A 13,946-nucleotide genomic window follows, 5' to 3' on the forward strand; every position below is an offset into this window, starting at 1 on the left:
GCGATAAAGTTGACGAAACGACGGTGGTGACGCAAGCGAGATTCTCCCGTTAGGACATATATATCGCATTATTCTTTCGCGTTTGTCAGCGCGATGGAGAGCGGTGATTCAACGTCGTCGCGCTGCATCAGGTACGAACGCTCGCTGCCCGCGAAATCCGAGAGTGTGCGGCGGCGGCGCAGCGCGCGCGTTCAGCAGGCGACCCAGCGGCGGAAGGACGCTATGGATATGTTCGGATCATCCAAGTCGCGTGCCCAAAAGAGTGACGGTGAGCATTGGTTTTTGTCGCGATCGCATCGATGATATCGTGTCCGGGTTTTGGTGATGTTGCTTGCGGTGAATCGCATGATTTTGCGCGCACTCGTAGAGAAATCCCGTAGTTTTTTTCTCCCTTGCGAGCGGTTACAGTTTTGGCGTTGTTATACACATGTGGGCGCTAGCGCCTCGGCGTGTTGCGACGGATAATCGCTGCACTAACCAGCGCCGTGCCCGGAATCCATTTTCGCGTGGTTAGAATTTGTCAAGTTTTTTTTTTCTCACGCAAAAAATTCCACCTCGGATCTCTCGATTCTGTGCCAAACCACATACACTATCGACGTAATCTCTCTCTTGAAGTAATTAACATGTAAATAGTTCTCCGTATGCCTCGCTTAAACTCCCCTCGCAGTTTGTTACATCTCACATGCGATGTTTTGACAAGATTGAGTAGATCAAAAACAAGTGTGGAAACACATTTGGAGCTTTATTGTTTTCCAATTTACTCCACACGGTTATTGTTCTTCACATGTACAGAATGCTTGATTACTTGACAATTTGTCTTTCATGAGAATATGATAGAAAGTATTTGTGTAAAACAAAAAATGAAATAGAATTTGAACATTGCACTGCTAAGCTGGCTGCACATCTTTGCTAACTGATGTAGTCTGTATATTTAGTAATATTTGCTGCGCTCCGTAGTGCATCTGTTCCTGATTCTAGTAGTTAGCTATTTGCAGAGTATATTAGACCCTTTCTTTTTTTTGGCAAGGTGCAGTCTGCTTTATCTTTCAGATCTAGAGGTCACTGGTATTTCCCGCAGTGGTCGTGTGAGGAAAAAATCTTCCAAGCTTGTTGACTTTGAGTCACCTGATAATATTACAGACAATAAACTTAAGAGGCAGAAGGCTCAAACTCAACATTTGCAAACTCAGCCATTCTTGGAAAGTCACTATGAAATACAGCAGCATCATCAACAGATACTGCCTATTCCATCCAGTCAAGCGAATAATGACGGGCGACAAAGGAAAAGTTTGAGCTCTCATCATGAACAATCTAGAATCAAAGTGGAACTTAAGGATGAACTCTTGTCTGATAATGAAGGACAGTTGTCAGGCTCAGAATCTGATGATCCTGGATTAAATGAGGAAGAGAACTATAGCCTAGAGTCTGGGAGCGAGAATGAGATAGATCCTCTTATGATCGATGAGAGAGAAACGGGATTCAGAAAACTAGAGCCTCCATCAGGTCAGGAAACGCCATCGCAAGCGAATAGTTTGTATATGCTTGAAAAATGTAAAAAAAAGCTAATTATTAAGGATGGAAAAATTATAGGCAAGTCGAAGACCCAGCGGAAGGACAAAGGGGTACGTACTAAAACGAAAAGCAATAGAGAGAAGAATGGCCTTAATCTTTTGATATTTTTAGAAAACGAGGTTTACTGCTTATATGCTATGGGCAAAGAAAGTTAGGCCAGAACTGTTAGAGCAAAATCGTTATATGGGTATCTAAAGCTGCATTTATATCGACTATCGGCTACGAAACGGCATGCAATGTTCATGTTTATATTGATCGTTGCTTTTATACAAACTTTTTGTAGATTTTGCGACAATTTCTAAGCGATTAGGAGAACTGTGGGCTACAGTGCCACAACTGGAAAAATATAATTGGCGCAGGCGTGCAAAGCGCCTAGCGGCAAAATCGCATTCTTTGCCGGCAAGTAAAAATGAACCAAATTGGAAAATGCCACAACCTGTCTCTCCAAAAAAGTTCATTAATAAAATTGGTGGGTTTGATCTTTGTATAGTACAAAATGTATGATTTGTATATGTTGCGTAGTATAATCTTTGCTTTTTTTCTCTTCATGTATGCATGTGCACTGGATAAAAATATTTATTGAAACGAATATTCTTTTGATCTTTTTGTTTGTAGTCTTTTTTATACTTGAGTCTCTTGTTACATGTGTGCGCATATGGAGATTATCATTTAACACGTCGATGATAAATTTATTCTCGTGTGCTCTATATTTCAGGTAATAACGCAAAGGAAGTAAAATCCGCTTCAATAAAAAAACCTGCCTCTATTCAACTTGGTATGCCGTCTGTAGTCGGGAACATCCCGGTCTCGCCGTCAAATCGCACCGGCAAGGATCTGGTCAATGAGCCGGTAATAGGCACGGGAATGTATAAAGTCGTGGGAATGCAGCCGATCGATGTCGCTGCTCATCTCAAACTTCTCGGCGAGAGTTTGACCATAATTGGAGAACGTTTGAAGGAACATGATGGTCAGATCGCCATTTCCGGCACTTTTTCGGTTCTGTTGGACTCGCTGCTCTGTGCCTTAGGTCCGTTGATGTGTTTAACGCAACAGTTGCCAGAAACGAATGGCGCTAGACCTGAGACTCTGTCACAAATGCTTGATAATATCGCATATCTTATGCCGGGTTTATAATATAAATAAATATAAATATATATATATATATGTACATATACATGCATATACAAAGTATGTATAAAGTATATCAAAAAAATTGTATGTAAATATATGAGATTAAATAAAAATATATGAAAGTTATAAGTAAATGACCAGGTCAATCTTTTTCAGTCGTAACCTTCTACATAATTTGTATGTTTTATTTCTTATATTTTACCTGCTCATTAGAGAACGAGCTTCAAAAACTTTGCATATAAATATATTTGTATAAAAAAGTTGCAATAAATATTTACATATATGTATATAATTCTATAGCTGTACATGATATGTGTAAGTCACATCGTAGTTATTGTTCTTATAAAACGGGCGGGCACGTGCAAAATAGATTTTTATCGCCGTATATGTCGTCTATTCTTCCGACACTTGGCCAAATCTTATTTCTTCCTCTCACGAATGGCTAGAGTGACAAATACAATTAATATATAAAATTAATTAATACGAATACCAATTAATTAATATCGATATATTAATATACTTACAGCTGGAAAAGCCGCTAATTCTCGCGAGTACGGCCGATTCCATTCGGTGGTTATCACTTGTTCTTGAGTATGAGGTGCCATTTTCAAAGGATTCTGCGCAATATCCATTTTCCCTTCCTCAATATCTGCAATCTCCTTTCTTATAGCTATAAAAGAAATTTATAATTTCGAATAAGCAATATTTTGCTAAAATATTGAGAGATTATTTGTATGTTAGTTTTTCTCAAGCTCACAGATTAGGGAATCGCAAAACCTATCCAACTCGATCTTGTCTTCTGATTCAGTCGGCTCGATCATTAAGGTTCCGGCCACGGGCCAACTCATGGTCGGCGCGTGAAAACCATAGTCCATTAATCTCTTCGCGATGTCGACGGCCTCAATATTAGCAGTCTTCTTAAAGTCCCTTATATCCAAAATGAACTCGTGCGCGATCAGTCCGCTTTCACCTTTGTACAGCGTTTTGTAATGTTTCTCTAATCTCTTGCTCATGTAATTGGCGTTGAGAATAGCCACTTGCGTGGCTTTGCGCAAACCCTTCGGGCCCATCATTTTGATGTAAGCCCACGAGATCGGTAAAATGGCGGACGAACCGAAAGGCGCGGCTGAGACAGCGCCGAGATTTTTTATGTCGTCGTTACCGTAACTCGAGCAATTTATCACCGGGTGATTTGGAAGGAAGGGTATAAGATGTCGCTTTCTGAAAATTTGAATTTTTATATTTGTATTTTACAAATTCAACAAAATATAGAGCTATGAAAAAAAACGATTACACTTACACTCCAATTGGACCCATGCCGGGCCCGCCGCCTCCGTGAGGAATGCAGAACGTTTTGTGCAAATTGAGATGCGACACGTCGCTGCCGTAATCGCCTGGTCGACATAGACCGACTTGAGCGTTCATATTGGCGCCGTCCAAGTACACTTGCCCACCGGCGTCGTGTACCATGTCGCATATATCGCCGATCGTCTCCTCGAACACTCCGTTTGTAGACGGATACGTGATCATCAAACAGGACAGCGTCTTTCGATGCTTGTCTATCATCTCCGTAAGATGTGTCGTGTCGACGGAGCCGTCTTTCCGCACAAGAATCGGCTCCACCCGCATGCCCGCCATTTGCGCGGACGCGGGATTCGTGCCGTGCGCGGATATCGGAATCAGACAGACTTGCCGATGCTTATCGGCGTTGAACTCGTGATAGCACTGTATAGCCCTCAAACCCGCGTACTCACCCTGCGCCCCGCTGTTCGGTTGAAAACTGATACCGTCGTAACCGGTGATCGCGCACAGATCTCGTTCTAACTCGGCGAATAGTTCTCGATATCCCTCGGCCTGTTCGAGCGGAGCGAAGGGATGTATGTCCGTGAAGCCTTTCAAACTGCAAGGCATCATCTCTGTGGTCGAGTTTAGTTTCATCGTGCAAGAACCCTAAATAAACGTTGATGTTAGAAACAAACAAACGGTGAAAACTGCTGTTTGTAAACAATCGCTCACCAGCGGAATCATGCTGTGCACGAGAGATACATCCTTGTTTTCGAGAGATTTCATGTACCGAACTATCCTAGTTTCAGAGTGGTAGCTGTTGAAGACGGGATGTTGTAAGTACGGAATAGTGCGGTAGAAGTTCGATCTGTCTAAATTCCTCGCGAGATAACTGTCGTCCTGGACAACATCCTCGACCGTAATGTTGGCCGAAAATATCTTGTAAAGATCATTCACGTCTTCCACCGTTGTCGTCTCATCTAGAGATATTCCGATCGTATCGTCGTTGTAATATCTGCGATTGTTCCACAACAATTATTCAATAACAAAATCACAAAACGGTTAAACTGTGCTTAGAAGAATACAAATCTATCTACCTCAAATTTATCTTAGCTCTGTTCGCATTGGCTTTGACCTCTTGCACAGAGATCTTCGGGGTCACTCTGATGGTGTCAAAAAAATATATATTGTTTATCGCGTTTTCGGCCGCTTCTAAACCCCACGCGAGAGCCAACGTTAAATTGTGCACTCTGTTCGCGATGTCCCGTATCCCTTGAGGTCCGTGATAAACCGCGTACATCGCGGACATATTCGCCAGCAACGCTTGCGCGGTGCAAATATTGCTGGTGGCCTTGTCTCTTCTGATATGCTGCTCGCGCGTCTGAAGTGCCAGCCGATAAGCATCTTGCCCGCTAGAGTCTCTCGTAACGCCTATCATCCTGCCGGGCATCAGTCGCACCAGCTTCTGACGGCAAGCAAAGAATCCCGCGTGGGGTCCGCCGTATCCGAGCGGCACTCCGAAACGTTGACTCGTGCCCACGCATATATCGACACCAAACTCACTCGGTGGTTGAAGTATAGCCAGAGCCAGTAAATCGGTAGCTGCGCAAACGAGTGTCTGAAACAAGAAGAAGATACGTGGTTTAGTTTTAATTAAAATAAAATAATAGTAAAAATATATATACATTCTTTGTTTCCGTGTGTATATTTTATAATTCTCGAAAGTAAATACCCCGTTTTCGTGTGCTTTGATGACGATGTTCTCGAAATCGTGTACGCAGCCAGTTGTATCGGGATACTGGACGAGAATACCGGCGATATCCTTGGCGCAGGTGTTCGCCTTGAACACATCACCAATTTCCAGCGTCAAACCCAGGGAAGCGGCGCGCGTTGCAATAACGCCGATAGTCTGAGGATGCACTTGATCGGATAGAAACAATTTCGTTCTCTTGGTGTGTCTATACGCGAGAGCCAAAGCCTCCGCCGCTGCAGTTCCTTCGTCCAAGAGGGAGGCGTTAGCCACCTCCATCCCCGTCAAGTCGCATATCATTGTTTGGTAATTCAACAAGCCTTCCAGTCGTCCTTGCGAAATCTCCGGCTGATAAGGAGTGTACTGCGTCGTCCTAAAAAATGCAATAATGCTGTTTATACAAATTTCTTCTTCAACATAATCATGTTTATTGACTGTTATATTTCTTTTTGTGCGCCTCACCATCCCGGGTTTTCGAAAATATTGCGCATAATCGTGTGCGGCACGCAACAGTTGTGATACCCCATGCCTATGTAAGACCGCCACACATCATTCTTCTCCGAAATTCTGGTGATCCGCTTTATCAGCTCGTACTCAGCTGTGACAATTGGTTTTTTCTTTAATCGTTATTATTTTATTGCATTGCTCGATGTACGGCTGTGTGTGACGACAATATATGTGATTACAATTTCGTTTGAAATCACGTGCGGAGCGGACGCACGAGATCGAACTATGACCTCAGATAACGATGTATATGAAAGAGATTATCAACTTTTTTATCCACACACACATACACACACACATATAGGCTTCTCGACAAAAATTATACAAAAGTCTCGTGACTCCAGTCACGTTTTTACGAAGTGACCTATCATGCTGCTATCATGCTGTCTTATAAAGAAAAAAAAGCTAAAAATCTCGCTGTTTCTTATCTCGGAAGAAAAAATTCACGCCGGTTTTAGGGAACGGCGGAATAAAAATTGACGATTCACGCCCAAATTAATATGATTTATTGTTAAATTTCAACTTAGATATTGTACAGTGATGAAGATCATACTGATTGCGGAGAGAACGAACTTATTACTCACTAATGGGATCGTCAAGATTCAAATCGCCCTTGTAAAGAATCTTAGCTGGTACTGCTGTTTCCGTTAGCTCATCGAGACTCTATTGATGTCAAAAATTACGGATAAAATTAATTTATGTGTGTTCTCTTGTAAAAATATTTTACAATACTACGTTTGCGTTATATCAAAAGAAAACGCGCGAATTTCACAATTACTTTACCTTGAATCCAAGTAGTCTCAACATTTTCACTTGTTCTCTTTCCCTCGGCCCGATGTGTCTCGTCTGGAATTCATCTTGTGGCAAGAGCAATCTTTCGAGATTCTCTTTCTGCGAACAACTCAATTGCAATCCAATTGCACGTCGAGTCACGAAATTGCGTTTATTTAAAAGCCCAGCGTATCTCGTCGTCTTTAAAATGCACTGCATTGTAACTTTCAAAAATCTAAATATGTATGTAAAAATTTCCTAGACGCGTCTTAACATCACAGCCATTTGCGAGAAACTTATCAAAACTAAACGGACGCTAAACGTGACGGAGATTTTTATACGCCGAGTGCTCGATATCGTGCGCGCGGTGTGATGTCACAACTTTTGTGATTACAGCTTGAACTCTTCAGCAGTTTTTTAATCTGAGTTGTTGTAGACAACATTGAGAAATTATTTTGTATCTTATGACGCGTTAAAAAGTAGAACGTCCTACCCCCAGCGTAGAATTGTCGTAAACAAACTTTGTTTTCATTGCTATTGTGCAACTATTCCGTAAGACGTGAAAGATTATCTAAATACGTGAAAACAAAACAAAACAGACACATTTTTACTGTCTGTTTATTGCTTTTTTTTAATACTTTATTGATACAAAGTTCCTATGTATATAAAAATTACATATACAATATATAAGAAATATACAATAATATATCAGGTTTTTTCTTTCATCAATAATATGTAATTTGCTTACACGCTATATATTATATACAATGTCAGAATTATTTACCTAACCTAACTAAAACATAAATAAGTCAAATTAAACAATCAGAACTACATATTTTAAGAAATATGTAAAAATACTTGATAAGGTAATTAAATTAGGGAAACAAAGCAACAATCGTAAGATCTAATTTTTTTATTTCATAAACTTATCTTGATTTTGCGTAAGTATCTTGGCAGATGATTTGGCGTCTAAGAAGAGTGTGTTTGCTTCTTCAATATCTTCTTTTTTTATGCTGGTTCTTTCGTTGATCTTTGCCGTCAAAGCTGCAGGTGTCAGAAGTTGCACCACATATCGCAGAGTTGTTTTTGTACCAAGGTCCCCGAGAACAGAGAGAGCCTCGTCTTCGATTTGCAATCCTTCCGTGACTGCTCTTAGTTTCACTATCTGTTCGATTTCCTGTCTGGAATATGGAAGCGTCCTTATGATCAGCAGACGGTCCAACAAATCGAGAGGTATTCCGTGTGGAGATACAATGTCTTCTGTTCCTCTGATCACACACCGACCGCGATTTGTGGCGAAGATAACAATCGGAGCTATTGCGCTCTCCAGCGCACGATGCAGATAGGTAAATGTCTCAATGTCTAACATGTGAACTTCATCTATAAATAATACTCCAGGTACTAATTCGGCTATACCTTGATCAATGTATTTGTTTACTGCTTTATTTATCTCTTTTCGTAGTTTATCTGAAATAAAATAATTTATGTACAATTAAATGTCTTCTTAACTTAAAACTTTTTTATTAAATAAAAATTAAATTATATATATCTATAGAATTTACAAAAGAAAATCACAAATATATAAATAATATTCAAGAAGGATGGAAGATAGCTCAGTGGATTGATGCTAGCATAGTAATGCTAAAGCGACCGCGATACTAAATTCAAATCTTGCTACCTTATTTTTCTCGATGATTTGGAATTGACTTTATCAAAACTTGTCTTTCACAGTAAACAGTATATATATAAGAGGTGAATCGGTAAGAATAGTGTGAGAAATAGTAACCAATAAAAAAAAGTAAACAAAAGACGAAAAGTAACGTCGAGATTAGCGATGTTTGACTGTATTCAAATAAATCTCTTACCTGTTATTTCCGTCTTTTTAGGTTTCATTAATTGTCCCATCATGGACATTATGTCTTGGCCACCTTGTGGTTTGGCATTAGCAACATCTAAATCGTGCAGAGTCACGTCTTGAATGACTTCTTTCTTCTTGTGTACATCGCCCTTCGGTAAAGGAACATATTCCTCGGCCTCCAAATCAAATTCCGTAGCGAAATTATCGCTTCTACCTTGTCGCTTTACCGCTCCACTGTTGGCTTCGATATAAATAACATCGCCAGTTTCCACCTTTTCTTTTTGCAAAGACTCGTATATAGAAGGATCCAATTTTAACTGTTTTGTGCCTTTGGAGGTCTTCAATCCAAGAACCACGTGTGACACTGTTTTGCCATAACCGCCCATAGGATTTTCTGTTTCCACAGGTGTTAATTCTGTGACTTCACCCTCGTAAACTTCCTTAGTTTCTTTGATTCTTAAACCGATGGCTCTTCTGAAATTCTCCATAAGAACCTCTGTCTTCTTTATTTCTGAACTATAAACCTCTGAACCCACCATAGGACAAAAAGGTACTTTATTACCAAGTTCTTGAGCGATAGCGAGAGCTATCGCAGTTTTGCCTGTGCCTGGTGGACCAGCCAGCAACACAGCTCGACCTGCCATTCTTTTTGATTTTACCATATCAACTACAATACCTGCAGCCTGTAAAAAAATACCAATAAATGCTAATTATATATATTTCATAATTTGATATATAATACATAAATCTTATATAACTTTTATATACAACTCTTATTTTTATCTCAATCAAGAAAACAACTAAACATATGTAATAAGTTATATATTAGTATAGTAAATATTAATTCTTTGTGCATATCTCTCTCTCTCTCTCTCTCTCTCTCTCTCTCTCTGGTAGGGTTTAAATAAGTTTAATAAACAAATTTTTTTTTAAATTAGAATAAATATATAAATTTATTTTTATTATAAATACATTCTTTTAATATTAATTTTTTGCTAAAAACACTGTTTTAATCATAATTAAGTGGTTTTATTTGTTAAAAATCTTGACTATTCTTTTTAAGATCTTGTGTTGAATTCAAATCGAGAAGAGAATTTTTTTGCGCATAAGAGAAAAAACCGATTAAAATAGGGGACAGCGTTGCGTGTGGGATTGGCGGGACACCTGCTGACAGCCAATAGCTATGGAGTGGGAGAACATTCAGTTAGGCGAGATGCGCAAAACGGACGAGTTTTCTCGTCCATTTGGTCTCTCTTCTTCACTTGAACTATGGATAGACCCCACCAGGGGTCATACGTAACTGTTCGTCATCAGCGAAAAAGAAACGCATGCGCACGAGTGTCGGTAATAGAATAGCCGAATGAGGGAGAATGTGAAAAGGAAGCAAATCACCAACCACAAAGAGTACGAGTTATATGAGGAAAGCGGAACTTTGCTGTAAATGTAACGACGGAAGTGTTGTTTTGCAGAAATATGGCTGCCACAGGCAAGACGCGGCAATGTGGTTACCAATCAACATCTCGCTTTTTCGGAATGTAAATCCATTATTTTTGATTGTAAAGCGAACTCTAAAGAAAAAGAACTCTGGTATATTCAGAAACTTTTGTCATCGTTAACTGGAAAAAATAAAATTAAGAAATTATCTGGAAACGGGTTCCGAAAGAGCGAGACGTTGCTGAACGGCGTTACCGCATTCCATGTATGGGAATCATAAGAGCAGCTTCATTTCCCATCAATGAAAATTTTATTTCACAGCTACTTCGTGACACATTTTGTTTGCACAAAAATTCCACGAACAGGCACGCAATAGATCAAGCATATGATGAACATGCTTGTTACTGTGAACAAAAACGCTGAAACTTGAGTAAATTGCCGGTATAAAGTTCACAGTCACAGTCTTTCATAAACCAATATTAAACATGCAAACAAGAACTGATTTTTTTTCCGGCTAAATGCCGGCAACTAGCCTGCTACGCTATTCCGCGAGCACGCAATTATCTCTGCAACTAACCTCACGCGCAAGTTCCTGACCAACGAGACCGGCCGCGTTTTGTATCGCCGTGCCGTTTTCATCGAGGCCTAATCCTTTGATGTGTGTATGCGCGGAAATTCTTTGAGTTTTAGCGGTGCTCTTCACTTCCTCGATCTTCATGGCTACGATTGTTAAATCAATGCGAGGAGAAGTCGGAACACGTTGCTATATCCTGCGTTTGGTTTCCAAGCGACTACTCGGACTGCTCGGACAGCGGGCTGATGGGCTGATAGACACCAAATGGGCAATCCGTTGCTAACCCGCGCCTGTTGATGAACGCGTTGTTCTGCGGTGCTACGACGTTCGCTATTGGCAGAAATCAAACACGTGCGTGTCACGCGAAGTTCAAACTCATTTCCTAGGCTGCGCGGTTGAAGACGACATGCGGCTGCTACGTGCGCAATCCGGAAAAGTAAATCGTTGATTGGTGGAGGCCCAAAAGATAGAATAATGCGAAGCATTTATAGCGCTATGTTGGCCGCAGTTCTAATTTATTGATCTATTTGTTGAAGACGATATCTTTCTTGTGTATAAAAATATATTTCACTATCTGTAAAATACGAAAAAATAAGCTTAAAAATCAAAATGCTCGGTAATTTTAGATGCTTATGAAAATTATATTGCCACAGAATAAAAATAAAAGATTAAATACTGTTTGTTACTGTTAAAAAGTGCCGCGTTTAGTAGCTGATACACTTTTCGATAACTAGATGTCTCATGACCAAAAACTAGTTTCTCGATAGTGCTGCGGGTAGCTAGCTTTCCTATATAAGAGCACTTTGAGAAGGTTTCCTCGGGTCCGATACACCTGGGAAAAAGCTGTCGAATGAATCACTTAATTTGAAGTTGTCGCTGATTTCAATCCCTCGTTCACTTACCGCAGCCCAAGGTGTGACGTTGACCCATTTTGCTGGTCACCACGACTTTTATTCTTATAATTTGCATCTATACAATTTTCTCTTGTAGTTTTACTTTTGAGGTTTGAGAGAAATTTCGTTTAATCTAATTTTTTTTTTTTTAAAGATTGTTTTTTAGAAAGAAATTTGGAGCAACTTTAGAAATAATAAATAAAAGTTTATTCTGTACAATATTGTATATTTACAAAACATGCTTATGTGCGTTTTAAGTACCATAATTGCTCTTTTTCAATGCGATCGACTATTTTCTTTGATTTTGGAATGAAATCATACTTTATGCAATGGTTTCGTTTCTCTAGCTGTTGCCACAATCTGACTGTCTTTCATCTGGAAAAAAAGAAGAAGAAATACATTAAATTATAGATTATCGAGATAAAGGACGTTAGAGTACAAAGTCCGAACTCACTTTAACATGAGCGTATAATAGAATCCCCACTAATGTCAGAGCTATACCAATGACTTGATTGATCTGTAATGTTTCGTGGAAAAGCAACGTGCCTCCCAACCATATTAGACAGAACTTGGAATGTCCAACCATATTATATCTATATTGCATCTTGTTAAAGTACATATATATTTATTTACTTATTAAAAAATAACAGATAAGTCTAAGAAAACGTGATACAAAAAAATTAAAAAAAAAAACAAAAAATGCCAACTAACAATTACATATGCTAATTTCATTAATAACTTAATATAACATGCCAATTTGTAACTTTCTTTTAGTACTTTTACACAAGGATACGTCAAAGGTGAAGTCTTTCCTATTATCCAGTAAGATGTCAAATTCACAAAGAATGCAACTATTCCCGATACTACAACCATGATCTGTAAATAATATAAAATATATCAAATTCAAGCTTATCTTGATCCAGTGTGGCTACAGTTTATTTTAATTTAATTCCATTATTAAAGGCTTACTCTAGAAATAAATAAATAAACTACATATTTGTTTAGCTACAGCTTGAATATAATGACTTTTTATCAGGAACATACTACGTCCAACAGTGACCAATCATGGGTAAAAGTTTGTCCTACTGGCTCTAAAATTGGAACAATAACTAAGAGCATAATGGCAGACAATGGCGCTTGGTAAAATAACAATTGCATTGGATCCATTTGAAACTGCTTTTGTTTTCTATTTACCAACTGTAAGAAACACATAATTTTTAGTGGTAAAATTTTTAGCTTTCTACAATTATTCTAGAATCTATGTTAATTTTTAAAGAAAGCAAGAAAAATTGACGTACAACTTGATACAACGATGTTACAAACACTCCCAATGCTGCGTAAATGGTTCCTACAACATTAAATTGTATATCATAGTAAAAGCTGATTATAACTCCAAGTATAATCGGTATCAGTGTCAGCTTGACCAGCAAACTAAAACGCTTCCTGTAAAATATCATTTGCATCAGTATTACACAGGGCGTTGTTAACATTTTTGCCACTTGATAAGTTCCAACGGTATTATGAGCTAAACTCAGATTCGTCAAAACGACAAATCCACAGAATGTCATAGCGATTAGTATCATCTCCTTGATGTCGATGTCTTTGACGCAGAAGACATCCAATTTCTCGCAGACAATCAAACCGACAAACGTCATAACAAAGTGTATCATGGACAACGTGATGTTTGGAAACCTGGTGTGAATGTAAAGCCATTTATTCAGCAGTACAATAGCGATCGAGAAGGCAATGTTCAGCATGAGATAAAACGTGGTGACCACTTTCTTGTTCATCCTTGAAACCTAATGTTGACTCCTTGTCAGTATTAATAATCTCGTCAATAAAATAACATCAACACCGTGTGACCCTTCAATATCTCGTGTTGTGCCTCGCACGTTCAAGATACATTTTATTAAATTCCAGCTCATAAATTTCAGCCAATGAATTGTTAATGATAAAGCTACCGTTCCATTTGACCTCATTCATCGCTTCGCTTGTACTCGCTAATTCATATACATCACACAACGATACATGTCTATATTTCGTTGCGTCTCGAACGTTTATTAGAATCGACGCTCTCTTTATCAAAGTCGTCAAACTAGCCCTTGAAAGGAGGGAAGACACTTTTGCGCGCAGCGCCTCTACCGCCCGTTACATTTTTTCTCTCATCCCCCCCCC

The 13,946-nt window shown here is 39.1% G+C and overlaps 4 protein-coding genes and 1 long non-coding RNA gene across 7 annotated transcripts; 2 read left to right on the forward strand and 3 right to left on the reverse strand.

Moving 5' to 3' along the window:
• The first annotated feature begins 183 nt into the window (after window positions 1-183).
• Window positions 184-2,776, forward strand: LOC109856150 (HMG domain-containing protein 4). Of its 2 annotated transcripts, XM_020431110.1 has the most exons (6): window positions 184-268; window positions 1,051-1,503; window positions 1,591-1,622; window positions 1,684-1,759; window positions 1,856-2,041; window positions 2,288-2,776. In XM_020431110.1, the coding sequence occupies exons 1-6, from the start codon at window positions 223-225 to the stop codon at window positions 2,704-2,706; spliced, it is 1,212 nt and encodes a 403-aa protein (XP_020286699.1). In that variant the 5' UTR covers window positions 184-222; the 3' UTR covers window positions 2,707-2,776. The 2 variants fall into 2 exon arrangements, with proteins under 2 accessions (XP_020286699.1, XP_020286698.1); XM_020431109.1 differs by having other exon boundaries at window positions 1,057-1,622.
• On the reverse strand, window positions 2,567-7,330 carry LOC109856149 (glycine dehydrogenase (decarboxylating), mitochondrial). Of its 2 annotated transcripts, XR_002250354.1 has the most exons (11): window positions 7,025-7,330; window positions 6,826-6,904; window positions 6,200-6,335; window positions 5,720-6,110; window positions 5,085-5,605; window positions 4,720-5,002; window positions 4,004-4,653; window positions 3,461-3,924; window positions 3,228-3,373; window positions 2,982-3,145; window positions 2,567-2,658 (listed from the first exon to the last, which is right to left on the reverse strand). XR_002250354.1 is itself a non-coding variant. In XM_020431107.1 (10 exons), exons 1-10 carry the CDS (start codon window positions 7,229-7,231, stop codon window positions 3,044-3,046), a joined length of 2,979 nt encoding a protein of 992 aa, XP_020286696.1. In that variant the 5' UTR covers window positions 7,232-7,330; the 3' UTR covers window positions 2,868-3,043. The 2 variants fall into 2 exon arrangements, 1 of the variants encoding a protein (XP_020286696.1); XM_020431107.1 differs by lacking the exon at window positions 2,567-2,658 and having other exon boundaries at window positions 2,868-3,145.
• A 397-nt stretch (window positions 7,331-7,727) lies between these two features.
• Window positions 7,728-11,308, reverse strand: LOC109856156 (ruvB-like 1). Its single transcript, XM_020431130.1, has 3 exons — window positions 10,882-11,308; window positions 8,878-9,553; window positions 7,728-8,479 (listed from the first exon to the last, which is right to left on the reverse strand). Exons 1-3 carry the CDS (start codon window positions 11,020-11,022, stop codon window positions 7,926-7,928), a joined length of 1,371 nt encoding a protein of 456 aa, XP_020286719.1. The 5' UTR covers window positions 11,023-11,308; the 3' UTR covers window positions 7,728-7,925.
• Window positions 11,309-11,849: 541 nt separating this feature from the next.
• Window positions 11,850-13,898, reverse strand: LOC109856157 (solute carrier family 35 member E3-like). Its single transcript, XM_020431131.1, has 5 exons — window positions 13,070-13,898; window positions 12,816-12,968; window positions 12,565-12,647; window positions 12,226-12,364; window positions 11,850-12,146 (listed from the first exon to the last, which is right to left on the reverse strand). Exons 1-5 carry the CDS (start codon window positions 13,559-13,561, stop codon window positions 12,087-12,089), a joined length of 927 nt encoding a protein of 308 aa, XP_020286720.1. The 5' UTR covers window positions 13,562-13,898; the 3' UTR covers window positions 11,850-12,086.
• On the forward strand, window positions 12,296-12,683 carry LOC109856158. Its single transcript, XR_002250355.1, has 2 exons — window positions 12,296-12,384; window positions 12,546-12,683. It is a non-coding gene; the product is annotated as an uncharacterized LOC109856158 (long non-coding RNA).
• Window positions 13,899-13,946: the final 48 nt, after the last annotated feature.

The sequence above is a fragment of the Pseudomyrmex gracilis genome, unplaced genomic scaffold (genome assembly GCF_002006095.1).
Source record: "Pseudomyrmex gracilis isolate BER0280 unplaced genomic scaffold, ASM200609v1 scaffold_109, whole genome shotgun sequence".
Classification (NCBI taxonomy): Eukaryota; Metazoa; Arthropoda; class Insecta; order Hymenoptera; family Formicidae; genus Pseudomyrmex; species Pseudomyrmex gracilis.

Bases quoted from the DNA above. Each gene is read 5' to 3' on its own strand.
- LOC109856150 (XM_020431109.1), top strand. From the start codon at position 223: ATGGATATGTTCGGATCATCCAAGTCGCGTGCCCAAAAGAGTGACG. The intron at 1,623-1,683 runs GTACGTACTAAA...TGATATTTTTAG, and splicing joins CCCAGCGGAAGGACAAAGGG to AAAACGAGGTTTACTGCTTA. The intron at 2,042-2,287 runs GTGGGTTTGATC...TCTATATTTCAG, and splicing joins AAAGTTCATTAATAAAATTG to GTAATAACGCAAAGGAAGTA.
- LOC109856156 (XM_020431130.1), bottom strand. From the start codon at position 11,022: ATGAAGATCGAGGAAGTGAAGAGCACCGCTAAAACTCAAAGAATTTCC. The intron at 9,554-10,881 runs GTTAGTTGCAGA...ATTTTTTTACAG, and splicing joins GTCAGGAACTTGCGCGTGAG to GCTGCAGGTATTGTAGTTGA. The intron at 8,480-8,877 runs GTAAGAGATTTA...ATTTTATTTCAG, and splicing joins TAAAAAGACGGAAATAACAG to ATAAACTACGAAAAGAGATA.
- LOC109856157 (XM_020431131.1), bottom strand. From the start codon at position 13,561: ATGAACAAGAAAGTGGTCACCACGTTTTATCTCATGCTGAACATTGCC. The intron at 12,969-13,069 runs GTACGTCAATTT...TGTTTCTTACAG, and splicing joins TAACATCGTTGTATCAAGTT to TTGGTAAATAGAAAACAAAA. The intron at 12,648-12,815 runs GTATGTTCCTGA...TATTATTTACAG, and splicing joins ATTGGTCACTGTTGGACGTA to ATCATGGTTGTAGTATCGGG.
- LOC109856149 (XM_020431107.1), bottom strand. From the start codon at position 7,231: ATGCAGTGCATTTTAAAGACGACGAGATACGCTGGGCTTTTAAATAAA. The intron at 6,905-7,024 runs GTAAAGTAATTG...TGACATCAATAG, and splicing joins TGAGACTACTTGGATTCAAG to AGTCTCGATGAGCTAACGGA. The intron at 6,111-6,199 runs GTGAGGCGCACA...TGCATTTTTTAG, and splicing joins ATTTTCGAAAACCCGGGATG to GACGACGCAGTACACTCCTT.